General features: G+C 41.9%; 1 protein-coding gene and 1 long non-coding RNA gene across 5 annotated transcripts in view; one reads left to right on the top strand and one right to left on the bottom strand.

The window, feature by feature from the left end:
- The window catches only part of LOC131190791 (solute carrier family 26 member 10-like), a 42,008-nt gene that overhangs the window by 22,051 nt on the left and 2,551 nt on the right, over positions 1 to 17,406 (top strand). For 3 of the 4 annotated variants that reach the window (XM_058168169.1, XM_058168170.1, XM_058168168.1), the window contains exons 9-16: positions 1,245 to 1,322; positions 4,013 to 4,108; positions 4,774 to 4,880; positions 5,534 to 5,603; positions 7,213 to 7,383; positions 8,387 to 8,426; positions 9,815 to 9,894; positions 14,024 to 14,078. In XM_058168169.1, the coding sequence (XP_058024152.1) occupies positions 1,245 to 1,322; positions 4,013 to 4,108; positions 4,774 to 4,880; positions 5,534 to 5,603; positions 7,213 to 7,383; positions 8,387 to 8,426; positions 9,815 to 9,894; positions 14,024 to 14,078 (697 nt within the window). Of the gene's footprint in view, positions 1 to 1,244; positions 1,323 to 4,012; positions 4,109 to 4,773; positions 4,881 to 5,533; positions 5,604 to 7,212; positions 7,384 to 8,386; positions 8,427 to 9,814; positions 9,895 to 14,023; positions 14,079 to 17,406 lie in introns of those variants that run through there. The other variant, XR_009153313.1, reaches the window with a different exon arrangement.
- Positions 1,577 to 17,396, bottom strand: LOC131190794 (uncharacterized). Its single transcript, XR_009153315.1, has 3 exons — positions 16,460 to 17,396; positions 5,774 to 5,860; positions 1,577 to 2,287 (listed from the first exon to the last, which is right to left on the bottom strand). It is a non-coding gene; the product is annotated as an uncharacterized LOC131190794 (long non-coding RNA).

Below are 17,406 nucleotides of genomic sequence, written 5' to 3'. Positions count from 1 at the left end.
ATTCTGAGTAGTCCGGAGAACCGGTAGTAAAAATTCTGACTGGCTCCGCCCCCATCTATTCTCTGCCTCCCAATTCCCAGCTGATCGGGAAGAAATGGGATTTGGAGTAACCTTCCCTGAATTGGGACGGAATGGGATTTTGCAGTAACCTTCTCCTGGAGTGTGGTGGAATGGAGATTTTACAGAATTCTTCCCCTGCCACACCCACCAAGCCACACCCACTAAACCACACCCACAGAACCGGTAGTAAAAAATTTTGAAACCCACCACTGGATGCCTTATGCTAAAAGTGTTCTTCACCATACTTCAATTATGGATACATAATTTCAAAATGAATAATCCTGTATTCAAGATTAATCTGGATAATGATTCCAATTTTATCCAAGTTAAAGGCTGACAACTCCTTTAGGAATAAACGATAGAAATGAGGCTAAGAAAAGAACAATGCCCTTCTGTCTTTGTTTATTTTAAAAAAATCAAAGCAAAAAAATTATTTACATTGGTTTAAGGACCGCTCTATTAATTTCTCTGGAACAAGGAGATGGTGGAGAGCAAGGAAAGTTTAGATCCTTAGCCTTGGATCTGTGGCTTCTTTCTTCATTATTTTGGTCCAAATTTGGACTTTACCACTTTCTCCTCCTACTTAATGTTGAAGTTTACAACATGGGGGGAAAATGATATCAGTGTTTAGGGAAGAGAAAGAATTTAGACTTTCCTATCCAAAGTGCTTTCCTGCCAGTGTTAGAGGGAGAAATCTGTCTCATGTTTTCTGGAGATCCAGAGGTGGGTTTCAGCAGGTTCTGACCAGTTCTGGAGAACCAGTAGCAGAAATTTTGAGTAGTTCGGAGAACTGGTAGTAAAAATTCTGACTGGCCCCGCCCGCATCTATTCTCTGCCTCCCAAGTCCCAGCTGATTGGGATTTTGCAGTAACCATCCCCTGCCACGCCTACCAAGCCACACCCACCAAGCCATGCCACACCCACTAAACCACACCCACAGAACCGGTAGTAAAAAAATTTGAAACCCACCACTGTGGAGATGGTATCCTAGTAAGCTATCTGGGAAGCCCAAGGATTGCTTTGTATTAGCATAATGATGAATTAAGATCTGTTTATCTCCTTGCTACCACTACCTCTTGGGTCCTATGCAATACAAAGCACACTTTTTTTTTTGGTTGGTTCCCAATAAACCCATTGCCTTTCTGTTACTCTGCCATGACTTAATCAGGCTTTCTTACCCACAGCTTTCTGGGCTCTTCACCAGTGCCGTTGTCCTGATCGTGTTAATATGGATTGGGCCGCTCTTTCATTATTTACCAAAGGTGAGCTAGATGCAGGAATGGGTTGGCAAAACCCAAAGGTTTAGGTTTTTTGAAAACTACTCCTCAAACAAGAATAGTTTATGGGTATCTATTTTAAGTGTCTTTTTTTTTGAATCAAGTTTTATTGATTTTTTTTTCTTTCACACCCACCCACATGTTTTATGAACAGAGCATTGACCATATCGTATCTTATACAACTTGTCATACCCAAATACTTTTTACATGGTTACAATTCCTGCCAAAATATTCTTTTTCCAATTTTTTTAATCATAGCTTAATATTTCTATGCTTACTATATAAACAGCATCTTCTTCCGCCCTCAAATTCTAATTTCTCCATTTTTAATCATATATATTCTCTTTTAACTTTCATAGTACTTCATTCTTTATCCTGATAGGTTTAAACTTATTTGGGGTTGCCTTTCTTCCATTTCATCTTTTTTGTTTTACAGCAATCCTTTTTCTCCCTCTCTTTTCTTTCCCTCCCTTCTTTTATCCTTCCTACTTTCTTCTTTCCTCCTCTCCTACTCCTTCTCTACATCCCCTTCCTTTCTCCCCCTCCTCCTTTCTTCCTCCCTATCTAACCTTCTCTCCTACTCTTATTTCCCCTATTTTAAGTGTCTGCTCTGTGGTATGTATAATTTGGATAGCTTTGACAAATGATTGTGGACTGAGGCTGCTGGGTTTCTTTAATAAGTGTTTTATTTATTGGGTTACTTTGGGTTGACCCTAAGCAATACTTAGCAAAGGTAACTGCTAGCGAAGTTTCTCAAGAGGGCCATTGTGCCTTTAACAAGAAGCTTCCTCTTTGTGACCTTGGCCTTGTCTTGCTACCTTTTCAATGCAGTTCTGGAATTTCTAATCAACTGTTCCTTGATTGTCCTTCAGTCAATCAGTTCTTGGGCGTGGATAGGTCCTAAGGGCTAATTTCCTTCCAGCAATGGTTTTCTTTGAGAAATAGCACTGCTTCAGAATTTAAAAAAAGAAAAGAAAAAAAAGAGAGAAGAAGACAGAAAACCCATTAGCGACTAAACAGTCATTTTCAGGAAATAAGAGCATTTAAGGATACGTTCAATGGGAATTCAGTGATGTTGCACCTTCACTGAACAAAAACCAGCTACACGAAACTAAAGCTATGAGAAAGAAATTATTGAAGTAAAAATACAGTATATATTTGGGAGGGGCAGATGCGGAATGAGGCTAATTTTTTCAAAAAATATACTGGAATTTTAAGCACAGGCATAGGATATGTTACCACCATTTAAATTTTGCATCCAATTGTAGAAATAGAGTGTCTTTAATAATGCTAAAATGGCACAGTATAGAAGCCCATTCTTACAGATAATAGTAGGATTGATGTGGACAGGGCAACTCTTAAAATCTAGTCTGGCACCTGGTTAGATATACCTATCATTGGATTTAGATTTGTCTAAGTATCTGTAGCTTGTGTTGTACATATTCTGAAGCTTTGACCCAAGATGTAGCAGTTCAATATCCATACCAGGCAATTTAGAATGCCAAAAGGGGAGAAACTGGCATACTGTAGTTTCCAAACACTGTTATCATCTATGATTACAACAATAAACCTATGTATGTATATATTTACTAGGGATATGTTGTCTTTGAACTCTTTTATATGAGGTCCCCATCATTACATCATCCATTCTAGATGCTAGTGAATTCTTATTGAGGCTTTAAAACATTTCTCCTTAGCAGGAAAGAAGAACATCTGGAACAGCTAATCTGTATATATATAAATGGCTCTGTGTGTGTGTGTATGTGTGTATGTTCCAGCATAATTCTGGAACGCCTTGAGCAATTTCAACCAAACTTGGTACACAGATGATTTGCTCTCTGAAAAGAAATACTGTGGGGGGTAAGACACCTCTAACACCCCTCGGGGGTATGTGGGTTCTGTTAAGATACAGCCTGTTGTGCCTTAAAATGGCGTCTACTGTACTGCCTTAAAATGACTTCTACTGTGCAGCACAGCGGAGTTGCCATGGTAAGAGCTTTACAGTACTCCACAAGGGGGCTCCCTCTGGTAAGGGGGAAAATCCTAATACAGGATTGGGGTAAATAAATACTCGGGCAACGCCAGGTACAGTATCAGCTAGTGAAAGATAAACAAGAAGATGTCAATGGGGGCTCCTTTGAACAAGGGAAAGTCTAGTCTCATTGAGGGAAAAGACAACAAGAGTAGTTACTCTAGATTAAGATCTAGACAGACACATTAAGCTATTTTCTGGTTAAATGAATATTTTTTTGTTCTCTATTTTCCCGTAATCATGTTTTGGTTCATTAAAATAATAATAATTTTCTACGCTCCTTCTTACTGAAGCCTAATCTAGGTTCATAAGTACCATATAACCACTGCAGCCAACATATCTATACACCTGAAAATAAAAAAGGAAGGAGATCTCCTAGTTTTGTCCTAGGAAGGACCAAAACCCCCAATTCATATTGGTGGTGGTAACTTATTAATGAAGGAGGAAATTGCTGCACCAAGAAGACCCTGAGTGGGATTGGGAAAGAGGAGTTTTTTGTCAGGTAACCAAGTGGAGAGATGGGATTTGAGCAGGAGAAGGAAGGTCCATCCTGCTAGCCAATCTTGACCTGCTTTGAAAAGACAGGATCTCTTTATGTGATTCCTGGTTTCTTTTTTTTTGTGTGTGTGTGTATGTATGTTAGGCTGTCCTAGCTTGTATCAATGTTACCAGCCTTCGACAGATGTTTCTGCAGTTCCGGGACTTACCTGAGCTCTGGCGGATCAGCCATGTGGACTTTGTAAGTGGCAACAGCATCTGGGAATCTCCTAATTCTAACACCTAGCTAGTAAAAATGAAGATCAGGGGTGTCAAACTTGATTTCATTGAGGGCTGCATCACAGTTGTGTTTGACCTCGGGAGCTGGGGTGGGTGTGGGTAAAGTGGGTGTGGCCAGCATGATGTCACTTGTGTTGGGGGATGCCTGTGGTGGCCAGATCATTTTGCCAGCTCCATTTTTGGCTGCAATCCTCTGCCAGTGAAAACGGAGCTGGGCGGGGGGGGGCATGCGCGGCCTTCCCGAACTCTGTTTTCGTTGGCAGAAGCACCGTGGGACGGTCATTCCCTATTTCCAGGGCAGCCCCACAGGCCAAATGTAAGCTCCCCATGGGCTGAATTCGGCCCCTGGACCTTGAGTTTGACACCCCTGCTGCAGATGCAGATGCTCTTTCTCCTATAACTGTTGATATAAATGCTCAGCACGTCCATTTGGAATCTATTATTGCTTTTGTCATTGAACTGCATCTGTTATTCTGCCATTCATTTAACTTATGAAGTGGTGAAGGCCATTCCTCATTTAAAGGTGTGATAGGATGGAACGGGATGGTCTCCACTGACCTCTTTGGAACTTTCTGTGCTGGTTCAGAATTGGGTGGCTCTATTACACTCTTTTCAATTCTCTTACAGGCTGTGTGGCTGGTCACGTGGCTTTCCGTGGTTATGCTCAGTGTGGACTTTGGCCTGGCAGTGGGGGTCGTGTTCTCCATGATGACCGTTGTCTGCCGCACACAGAGGTAGCTTCATAGTAGTGGTCCTTCCTTTGCTACGTTCTATTGCTGAATGTTGGATTAAAGCCCAGCTGTCGGGATCCAAGGCCCCCTTGTTAAGTGTGCCAAAAAGATCATTCTTGAAAGGAGATCATTAAAATTAAGGCAGATTTTCTGTCCTACTTCTTGTCCTCAGCCATAGGCCAGGGCTAAGTCCTTCTTACATCCATGTAAATATGCAGAGTACCCTCTTAAGAATGTATCCTTTTGAAATGCTATCTCTGCCTTGTCCCCAGTGGCCATCAAAATATTATCTGCATCTTTGGTAGGATTCAATTTTTTAAATACTGGTTCTGTGGACGTGGCTTGGTGGGCGTGGCAGAGGAAGGATACTGTAAAATCTCCAGGGGAAGGTTACTACAAAATCCCCATTTCCTCCCGATCAACTGGGACTCGGGAGGCAGGGAATAGATGGGGGCGGGCCCAGTCAGAGGTGGTATTTACCGGTTCTCCAAACTACTCAAAATTTCTACTAGCGGTTCTCCAGAACTGATCAGAACCTGCTGAATAGTACCTCTGATCTGCATGCTTCTTGAGCCATAAGAATGTAATACAACTTTACTCTGTATGCCTTTATTTATTTATTTTTTGATTTATTCATCTGTTCATTCATTTTACAGGGCTGAATGCTCTGTGTTGGGCAGAGCAGCTGATACGGAAATCTACAAGCCTGTGAAGTACAATAGCAAGGTAAACGTGGTGGAAATGGTTCTTACTTATCTGGCTGGGAGAAAGTCTCTTTGAACTCTCAACAGTATCCTTCCCCTGCCACACCCACTAAGCCACGCCCACCATGCCATGCCATGCCATGCCCGCCAAGCCACACCCACAGAACCGGAGTAAAAAAAATTGAAACTCACCATGTACATGTGTGTGTTGCATATAAACATGAACAGGGAAGGGCAAGGCAGGCCGGCAGGTTGGCAACCAAGATGAAGAAAAGTGGCCTAGATGGAGATGGGGGAAATAGATATTTTTTTTTAGGAGGGGGGATTTGTTAGAGTTTGCAGCAATCCAACCAGCACACAATTACTGTAAATAACTCAGCAGGGTTCATTTATATAAGAAACTTCTTTATAGACAATACCATACAGCAGAAGCCAGAACCAGAACTCAGAATGCAGAAGTACAGAATCAATAATCACTGAAGCACAGAAGCAATATAATACAGAGGCACTCATGTATATAAAGAGATCAGTGAATCTAAGCCACGCCCAGGCTCCGAGCCATTTGGGCCACCAACCAGTCCCCATTGGCTGACCTGTTACCATGTCTATCCTGTGCTGATCTGTGTAGAAGCTGCCTTAATGTTAGGATCATCTTGCTTTGGAACAAGATTAAGTTATTTTATTCTTAATAAAGATGGGGGAAAAAACCCTCTTTGAATGAGAACATTAGAAATGTTCTAATTTTAGAGGGTCAGAGACCTTCCAGAAATGTAATTTTATCTTATAGACCACTTAATAAGGGCATTTAATTTTTAAGGAAGAAGGATGCTTGTGCTACAGTGCAGACTCTGAAGTCTAGTCTGTAACAGGAGCATGGCAAAGATTTGATGATGTTATCCATTTAGTCATGTCCAATTCTTGGCAATTCTACGGGCCAGGTCTCTCCACATCTTCTCATCTTGCAGTGCTTCTTTGAGTTTTTCTATGTCTGGCTGTCGTCAGCTTTGATAGTGTCCAGCCATCGTGTTGTTTGGCGACCTGGTTTCTTTTTACTACGAACTCTTCCCAATATAATTGCTTTTTCCAGTGAATTCCCTTGCATGACATGGTCATGATTAATTTGCATTAATTAATTAATTTGCACGACATAGCCATGATTCATTCCCTCCAATCTGTACCCTTTGGAAATGTTGGGTTATATCCTCCAGTCTTCTTCATTCATTCCTTTGGGTAGCTCCCTGCTCACAGTTGACTATGGATGATGCAGGGCTGAAATCCAGCAGATTCTGACAGGTTCTGGAGAACCGGTAGCGGAAATTTTGAGTAGTTCAGAGAATTGGCAAATACCACCTCTGGCTGGCCCCAGAGTGGCGGGGGGGGGGAATGGAGATTTTGCAGTATCCTTCCCCTGCCACGCCCCCAAGCCACGCCCCCAAGCCACGCCCACAGAACCGGTAGTAAAAAAAAATTGAATTCCACCATTGGGATGATGGGATTTGTAGCTTAGATTATTTGGTTGGTGTCAAGATGGGGGAAGTCTGCCATATACGGTCCCAAACCCAGCGAATATGTATTCATATTCATCTATGATTCTAGGGTTCTATTCTGTTTGTTCTGTTTCTTCTTCTTAGTGCTTTGAGATCCCAGGTGTGAAGATCTTAAGTTACCAGGCCCCCATCTATTATGGGAACCGTGGTTTTTTTAAAGATATTGTCAGCAAGCTTGTTGGGTTACAGCGAGACTGGGAACATCCTGAAGAGTCACAGTTTAACAGCAGGATCAAAATGGACATCACAACAGTGGTAAGACTCCTGGTAAAAGATTGGAGTGATGGTGGGGAGACCCAATATTGTGAGTTCAGTTTGGAGCAAATCAAGTTCACTCACAGGTGGTAAAGTGCTCATGGAAGTAAAAGTTAGCTAGAGAAAGAGATACTATTTCAAGCTTTTTTTTTTTTTAACTGAATACCTGATCCTGGAGTTTTGGATAACCTCAAGCCTGATGATGTTAAACTAAAGCGCTTTTATTTCACCTGCATTCAGATGGATTGGATTGGATTGGATTGGATTGGATTGGATCGGATCAGATAGAGGTTCCAGACGTTTATTGATGTCTTTTATTGATATCATTTTAAAGCTGATGTTAAGAGTTTTCTTTTGTCTCTTTCACATTTCTTTACTTACACCAGAGCAAGGCTGGGTTGGATTATAATTATTAAAAAGCAAAAAATAAATAAAAATAAATACATATTACAATGTCTTCCATCCGAGACAACTGGATTGATTCTGGTGCTCGTTGTACACCATGAGCAGTTTTGCCATTCAGTTCAGAGGAACAACCAGGGGTCAGGCGTATTTGTGTGTGTGTGTGTGTGTGTGTGTGTCAAAAAAATCAAGATGGTGGCCACACCTCTTTGATCAAAACCCCACCCTTTCTACACACATTATGACATATGTAAAAAGGGATGGGGTCTTGATTACAGAATTATGGCCACCATCTTTACTCAATTATAAAACAGTGAATTCTGTCCAGTAGCTCTTATATATGTGGAGATTTAAGTGGGGCACTAGTCTGTATTTCACCCTGTGAGGTAAGTCAAAGCAGTTGCTCAAGTTAAACTTAATTTTGAGAATTGGTTTTCTATGGTAGCTACACACAAAAAATACCTTCAAAAGATCCTTAGTGGAAAACAGTCACATGATATGAATAATTGCCCCCCCCACTCATTAGATGTAAAGTAGCATAGGCCAATTCTTTCAGTTTTTAAATGAAAATTAATTGTTGGGTTTTCCCCTTTTTCTTTAGGATAGCAGTGTTTGTGTCTTGGAAAAGAAGCTTAGCTCAGGTAATCAAAGGTTAATTTCTTTTTGTTCCTGGGCAATTTTCTTGTGGAAATATACATGCTAAGCTCCATGGTAGAAAATCTGCTGTGCCGTTTCCTCAGTTCTACAGAGGATACTATATTCCATAATATTTCTTGCTTTTTGATACTTTACAGCTAATACAATTTGCTAAATTTGCTGGCTTACGTCAACTGCCTGATCTTCGGACCTTTCGTCGTGAGCTTAAAACATATTTATTCATTCAAGCAGGACTGGCATAAATAGTTAATTTTAAATTGGGGTTTTAATAATATTTTAAATTTTTAAATGTTTTAATTATTGGCCGTATAGTAATAGTTCATTTTAAATTCTTTTAATTGTATATATTCTGTGTTTTTATTCTGGCTGCACACCGCCCTGAGTCCTTCGGGAGAAGGGCGGTATAGAAATTTAATAAAATAAATAAATAAATAAATAAATTGGCCTTCCCTAATTTTGGGTCTCCAGAGTTGTTGAATTTCAATCCCCAACCTGCTGTGTGTTATGGTAATTGTAGCCCATCCCATGTGGGAACACCAAACTGAACTTTCTTTGTGCTGGTGTGCAGTTATTAGACATGGCTTGTTAGGATGATTCCCTTCTATGCTGGCTGTTTTACAGAAGAAACGTATGCGTGTGTCCAGAATTTCATGTTAGTCTTTTCTCTGCTGGTGTAAAACCATCTGGAGAAAAAAGTGCTCCTGGAGGAGTGCAGGATAGCACATGGCAGCTGTTAGACTGAATCTGTGGAGCCGCAGTGGTTGAGAGGGGTTGATATCAGTGTGAAATGTAAAACTACCGGGTCTGTGGGCGTGGCTTGGTGGGGGGGATTAATTTGACTGGGTGGGCGTGGCCAACTTTTTTTTAACTTTTAAAAGCATTTTTTCTATAACCTCTTTTAAAAGGCTCCTCTGACGATCCCAGCTGAGTTGCCTGATCGTCAGAGACTTTTGTTTTCTTTTAAAAGCATTATTTTTGCCTTTAAAAGAAAAAAAAAACCTCTGACGATCAGGCAACTCAGCTGGGATTGTCAGAGCCTTTTAAAAGCATTGTTTTACAACTTCTTCGGCCAAAGAGGTTGTAGAAAAATGCTTTTAAAAGGCCCTGAAGATCCCAGCTGAGCTGTGCGATCATCAGAGGCTTTTTTTTTACTTTTAAAAGCATTTTTTCCACTGAAGAAAAAAAAGTTTTAAAAGTAAAAAAAAATATCTGATGATTGCGTGGCTCAGCTAAGCATGTTGGGGGGGCAGGGATTTTTGCTACCAGTTCTCCGAACCACCCACCACCATCACTACCAGATCGGGCAATCCGGTCCGAACCGGGAGCATTTCACCCCTGGTTGATATGGCTTCTGTCTTATCTACTTATCCAGGCTTAGACGTACAGGCTGTGATTTTTGACTGCAGTGGAATATCCTTTGTGGATTCATCCGGTGCACGGCTCCTTATCCAGGTATCAAAATACAAATATGTGTGTTTGTGTCTGTGCAGTGGGGAATAAGGGCTGAAAAATAGTAAGGCTGGAGAAATACAAGAGTCAAAACCAGTTTGTGTTGAGACTAAATCAAAATTAAATCTGAGAAAATCTTCTCCAGATGAACTTTTCTTAACTGGAACCCAAGGGGTCTGCTGCACCCGGAACAGTAGTTGCTGATTTCCAAAAATTAAAAAGTACAGATGTATCTTGGCCTCTTCCCTTTTCAGTCTTTATATTAATTCCCTGATTGATCTTCTGCACAACCCAGACTTCCATCCTCCCAACTTAGCACGATGCAAAATACCAATACTCAGAGGTGGGTTTCAGCAGGTTCTGACCAGTTCTGGAGAACCAGTAGTGGAAATTTTAAGTAGTTCAGAGAACCAGTAGTAAAAATTCTGACTGGCCCCGCCCCCATCTATTGTCTGCCTCCCAAGTCCCAGCTGATCAGGAGGAAATGGGGATTTTGCAGTAACCTTCCCCTGCCACGCCCACCAAGCCACGCCCATTAAGCAATGGCACATTCACAGAACCGGTAGTAAAAATTTTTGAAATCCACCACTGCCGATACTTCTGCATGTTGATGATGCCACTACTATTACCCAAATCCCTATTTGACTCAAGAAAGCTATTTCAGCAACATTAAAAATAATACTGTAGACAAAATAATCTGATCCTCGATTTTGATAACTCAAAAATCCTAGTTTTTGCTGAAAGAGCTATTCAACACTCTTGGAGAATAGAAGGACACAATCTAGAACAGGTCAACACATTCAAGTAGCTTGGGGTGGTTTTCCATACAAAAAGTATTTGGAAGGCACACCTGGACTACATCATGCAATCAGCCCTTAGGTTCTCAAATGCTATCAAACACTTTTTTACACAGGCAGAGGACAATTAGACCCCGTAACCTTAAAACTCTTTGAGGCTAAAACACTGATGCAAATTCTCTATGGGGCACAAATAGGAATTTTTTTTTAAAGAAACAGTCTTTAGAAACCATACAAACAAAATTGCTGCAATCCATTTTAGCTGCACCTAGCAGGACATTGAATGCCCAGTTGAGACATGAGACAGGAAGGCCTCAAATTCAGGTAAGGGCCTGGAAGATGATGATAATTGACTGGTTGAAAATTCAATTCTTCCCAGAGGGCCTTGACCCCCTTTAGTTTTGATAGACAACATTCCCTCTCCCAGGAAACAGGCAATAAACCATCAGCTGGCTTTCTATGAACTTTCCCCACTAGACTATGATCAAGGCAAGCAAGTGGTTACCAGTAGAATAAGAGATACGGAGTTCCAGCTAGAATTTACTGGATATTTCTCCACAGAAGAAATCGGATTACATAGGGTGTGTGGCAGGGGTGGGTTCTACTTACCTTTACTACCAGTTCGCATTGTGTCCGCACACACACACGAGCGGAGTGATTTTCTCTTCTGCACATGTGCAGATCACTTTTGATGATGTTGGGGTCAGTGGGCAGAGCCTCCCGCCAGTTTTACTACCAGTTCTGTAGAACCAGTATGAACCGGAGGCAACCCACCACTGGTATTTGGGAACCATATCTGAAACAGTGGGTGGGTTGCTCCAGTTCTGTCTGGTTCTATAGAACCGGTAGTAAAAGAGGCGGGAGGGTCTCCCCACTCGCCTGGATATCAAAATTGACGATCTACGCATGCGCAGAAGCGCATGAGCTCCCAATGTGAACCGGTAGTAAAGGTAAATAGAACCCACCTCTGATCTGAAAGGCCTGACTTTTCCTAAGATTAGAATAGCATTTTTTAGAGACAGACTTAATATCCTCCCTTCAGCATTTCTGCAGGGCAAGTATGATAAAACCCCATTAGCTGAGCGAATGTGTACATGTGGCAATGGGGAAGCTGAAGTTATCTCATGTCCTATTGCATTGCAAGTTCTACAGGGACATCAGATCAGCGTACATTCTCCCTCTATTAGAGAGATCTCTAGGCAGATCAGATAACTTCTACGTGAACCAACTCCTTTAAGGATTCAAATCCAGCCACCACTCATGCAGTCACAAAATTTTGTGCTGCTGCAATGGTAATAAGGAAAAACAACAACTAAAGAGCCTTATTCATATTACTACTTTGCTTTTCCAATAATTTCTAGAGAATGTATTTATTTTAACGTTCAACTTGTGCTGGTCTGTGACCGTAATATAGATCGATTCTGATTCTGAAAAGTACAGATATTTTAAGATGGCTAGAACCTTCATCTGACCCTATGGAAGTTCATTAAATCTTACGTTGCGATCCCTGAAATACCTTGAGATTTGCTGATTTCTTGATACTTCAGACTTTTTGGGGAGGGCAGGACTGATTCTGCCTGCAACTTGGGTTGTTGTTGTTGTTGTTGTTGTTTTTGACCCCGGGCATTGGAGCAATTCATGATTCTCCTCCTTTAAAGACGAATCTCTTTTCTCCAAGGTCAAATCCCCCTGGGGTTTTGTCACAGGCTGTGTGAAAGGGATGGATGGGCTCTGATAAAAAATGGACAAGGCTGCCCTATCTCTCTTTTTCTGGCCCTCCCCAAATGTGTTCCATTCCATTCGTCTGTTCTTCCAGAGCTGGAAACTGCTAAAGAGACAAATAGATTCCTTTGGCCAGAGGTCCAGTTGAATCAGAGGGACCTCTTCAAAAGAAACATGGACTCCCCAGTGTTGGTAGTTCTACTCCACTGCTCAACTACTAAACTCTGTATTTGCTCCGAGTTTTTTGGTTTGAGCTCAGCTGAAAGTAAAGAAGACAATGAAGGGCTCTCCCTCCCTTGAAAAGACAACAGAACTTCTGTTACATTGGGAGTCTCTTGACATTTGCCTGCTGGACACATCTGGAGTTGTAATTATAAGTTGACAGAAGTTCTGGGAACATGCTGTCAGTACTCCTAAACAATGACTGTTGGAGGGGGGAAGAGGAGGAGGCTCTCCTATTCTCCAAATGGGAGCCATAGGGAATATGACTAATTACAAAGCCAATATCCTGGGGTGCATCTTATCCCAGATTTTAAGTAATTCTCCTGCAGAATGCTCCCTTCTACAGCCATTTCCTTTTCGTCTTTTTCTGTGCAGGCAAGCAGATTTTCCTAACCACTCTGAACTGCATCTGAATAGAATAGAATAGAATAGAATAGAATAGAATAGAATAGAATAGAATAGAATAGAATAGAATAGAATAGAATAGAATAGAATTTTTTATTGGCCAAGTGTGATTGGACACACAAGGAATTTGTCTTGGTGCATATGCTCTCAGCGTACATAAAAGATACGTTCATCAAGAATCATAAGGTACAACACTTAATGATAGTCATAGGGTACAAATAAGCAATCAGGACACAATATCAACATAAATCGTAAGGATACAAGCAATAAAGTTACAGTCATACATTCATAAGTGGGAGGAGATGGGTGATGGGAATGATGAGAAGATTAATAGTAGGGCAGATTTAGTAAATAGTTTGACAGTGTTGAGGGAATTATTTGTTTAGCAGAGTGATGGCGTTGAGGAAGAAACTGTTCTTGTGTCTAGTTGTTCTGGAGTGCAGTGCTGTGTAGGGTCTTTTTGAGGGTAGGAGTTGAAACAGTTTATGTCCAGGATGTGAGGGGTCTGTAAATATTTTCACAGCCCTCTTTTTGACTCGTGTAGTATACAGGTCCTCAATGGAAGGCAGGGGTTGGTAGCAATTGTTTTTTCTGCCCATCATTTTCATCTTCTAAGAAACAGAGGCCTTTCTGAAATTGAGAGTAATAATGCAGACTGGTCCTTGGCTTTGCACTACACCAGCATCTCACTATTTGAATTGAATGATATAGGGGACTTCAACCTTGGCAACTTTAAGACCTGTGGACTTCAATATTATATTAACAAATGAACTACTGAATTTGTACTGAATTGGAAAAACAGCTGCTCCCAGTATAATAGACTCCTTATAATAGACTATGGGGTGGAATACAAACTGTGCCTCCTCCTTGTGCCAGAATTAATAAAAGATCATTGTGTATCAGGATCTTGGCCGTCAAGTTGGTGCTACGGTGTACGCTGGAAGCCGTCATGTAAGCTTCTTTACAAATGTTTCCTTGCCTTTTAGGTGTGTGTGGAATGTCAAAAAGCCGGCATACAGATACATTTGTCTGCCTGTAATGGTGAGTGAAGTAATACATGCCATCAATCTTCCTATTATTTTAGTTCATTGTTCTTCAGAGGCATTAGACTAGAACTTCAGTGGTCTCTAATAATAATAAACTAATACTGAACTAATAATAGTTCAGAACTATTATTTTAGTTCATTGTTCTTCAGAGGCATTAGACTAGAACTTCAGTGGTCTCTAATTGAAATCTCTTATGAGAGCTTTAGTTCAAAGATAGTATGCAGGAAAAAGCTAGTCTAATTTACTGTATTTTTCAGAGTACAAGACGCACTAGATTATAAGATGCATCTTAGTTTTTGGGGAGGAAAATAAGAAAAAAGCTGATTGGCCGGTGACTCGGCCTCCCTGAATACCTCCAATCAGCTGTTCCCAGAGGTGAATTTTAGCGGCAGGTTCCTTGGTTGTAAGCTCTGTGCCTTGTTTTTTTTTTTTCCCTGCCTCTGAAAGCCTCTTTTTTTCCTCTTCTTTTCAGAGGCTTTTTTTCTGTTTGGAGGCTGTTTGTCTGAAGTTTTGTTTCTGAGGCTTTTTACAGCCTCTGAAACTTCAGTTTGAGAGGCTGGGGGCTACATTGAGAGTGTAAGACACACCCAGATTTTCATTCTCTTTTTTTGGGGAAAAAGGTACTCTTATACTCTGAAAAATACGGTACTTACTTTCTTTTTTTTTTCAAAATCTAAACGTTAAGAAGTTGTCTATTTCCTCAGGAAAGTGTATACATTTTTCAATTGGTGGGATTGGCCCACTTCGCTTGTTCCTTAAAAACAAAATCAAGAGGCCCACCGTCAATTCCCTCAACGGGAAGCCCAAGAAGTACATGTACAATCCTACATGTACAAGAGAGATCCAGTACATTTCCTGCATGGATAGATTCTCACATACAAAGGAGAATATAGGTGATAGAGCCATTTGTCTGATGCAGACCCAGAAATCTATGGTAACAAATCTATGGATTTGTTTCCAACAAATCACCTAACTTGGCATCAAAGCCAAGGAGATGAGCTGAAGGTTATTTGAGTGATTGTATCCCCATTTTATTAAATCTGGAATTTTTTTTCTTAAAAAAACCCCAGCCATTGTGATTGTTATGGATAATTCAAATCAAGATTCACAGATACCAGTTTTGGAGAAGGGTGTCATGTGATAGATGCCCATCTCCAGATCTGTGGTCTACTTGTGTTGAATCATTCCTCCTTCTCAGGGGTGAAATCTAAAAATTTTCCCTACCAGTTCTGTGGGTGTGGCTTAATTGGTGGGCGTGGCTTGGTGACCGGATGACTAGGTGAGCGTGGCCAATAACAATAAATAATAAAAATAATTAACAAAGTATAAAAAACAATAAGAGGTACCAAAAACCAACTTTCACACTTTACACACACACAACACAACTGACTCACACACAATGTAAAAGCAGCTGCACTCAGGTGAGATCGCCAGAGGAGACTTTAATTTTTTTTTTAAAGTTTAAAGTCTCTGCCGATCTCAGCTGAGGGGCGGGATCCTCAAAGGCTTTTTTTTTTACTTTTAATGGCATGTTTGGGCTGAAGCAAAACCGCCTTTTAAAAGAAAAAGAAAAAAACCTCTGCAGATGGTGCGGCTCAGCAGACGCAAGGGGGGTGGGGCCAGGGATTTTTGCTACCGGTCCTCCGAACCAGCAGCCGCCATCGCTACCGGATCGCGGGAGCTGGTCCGATCCGGGAGCATTTCACCCCTGCTCCTTCTCCTTACAGCCTTTTAAATAAACTTTGTAAGAAGACCACCTGAACAATCAGTTTCACTTCAATAGGGTCCAGAACAGGGGTGAAATGCTCCAGGTTTGGACCAGATCGCCCGATCCAGTAGCGATGGCGGTGGGTGGTTCGGAGAACCAGTAGCAAAAATCCCTCCCATCCCCAATTCCCAGCTGAGCCATGCGATCATCAGATGTTTTTTCTTTTACTTTTAAAAGCATTTTTTCTTTGGCTGATGATCGTGTGGCTCAGCTTGGTGCTAGTCAAAAAACGGGGGGGGGTGTCTGTTTTTCCTCCCAGCAAGCTTCCCTGAATCTGCTAGCCAAACCAAAAAACGGGAACTGCTGGGAGAAAAAATGGAACACACACACACACACGTTTTGTGGTTTGGCTAGCCTGCTTCCCTGAAGCCTGAAGCCTGCTGGGAGGAGAAACGGACTCCCCCCCTCATTTTTTGGTTTGGCTAGCAGGCTTCAGGTAGGCTGGGAGGAAAAATGGGGTGTGTGAGGGGGGTTCGCTTTTGGGAGAGAGAGAGAGAGAGAGAGAGAGAGAGAGAGAGAGAGAGAGAGAGAGGATGGAGGGAGGGAGGCAGGGAAGGAAGGAAGGAAGGAAGGAAGGAAGGAAGGAGAGGAAGGAAGAAGTACAAACCTGGCACTAGACGCAGCTTCATAGGATAATCCAGGGCTGGAAGGGACCTAGAAGTCATCTAGTCCAACCCTGCTCCAGCAGGACATTGTTAGTGAGTTTCTGTCTTTTGATTCCCCAGTCACATGGTTACATAGCTACGCCCACCCAGTCATATGACCCCCACCCACCAAGCCATGCCCACCAAGTCACGCCCACAGAACCGGTAGCAAAAAAATTTAGATTTCACCACTGGTCCAGAAACATCCAAGGGATCTGATGCATCTGTCAAAAGTGAAAAGAGCAGCACCACATGCCACTGCAAGGCAAGCTCCGCCCCTTTTGTATGCTCAAGCCACATCACCACACACATATGGAAGTGGGGAAAGCTGCATTTGTTATTTGCTCTCCGTCCCTACCCTACCCCATGCAGGTAGTTCTTGGCTGACAGTGGCAATCAGGACAGGATTTGCTATCGCTAAGCACAGCAGTCATAATGGGCGACACATGACATCACATAGCAATCCTAGCACCACAGCTGCTGTCGCTAAGGAAGGCGGGCACCTGTTTGCAACTTCCTGCCAGCTTCCCCATTGACTTCATGCCTGTGGGGAGTGAAGGGGTTCTTGGCAGCTGACATGCAACAGGGCTTTCTCACTGCCCTCCTCAGCTCTTCTGAATGGAATGCTGGAACAACAATAAGCTCAAGTTGTTTCCAACTGGTTTATGAGAGATTGGACCTTGGAAAGAGCGGTGATGCAGAAGTGCTTCAACTTGATCTGAAGGACCAGTTTACTCACCCATGTAATTACAGTATCGGACTTTTTCCAAGATCCCATGATTTGTGGATCAAGGTCAAGTACAGATTCTGTGGTGTTGTGGGGGTTGGAAGAGACCATCCACTAGTGTGAAGGAACTTGTGCCCATGCAAGCCATATCTTGCTGAGCCCCACGGGTGGCATGAGACCGGA

Source organism: Ahaetulla prasina, chromosome 2, assembly GCF_028640845.1.
Source record: "Ahaetulla prasina isolate Xishuangbanna chromosome 2, ASM2864084v1, whole genome shotgun sequence".
Lineage (NCBI taxonomy): Eukaryota > Metazoa > Chordata > Lepidosauria > Squamata > Colubridae > Ahaetulla > Ahaetulla prasina.
The sequence above is the reverse complement of the archived record's forward strand: the minus strand, read 5'-3'. Positions and strand labels throughout refer to the sequence as shown.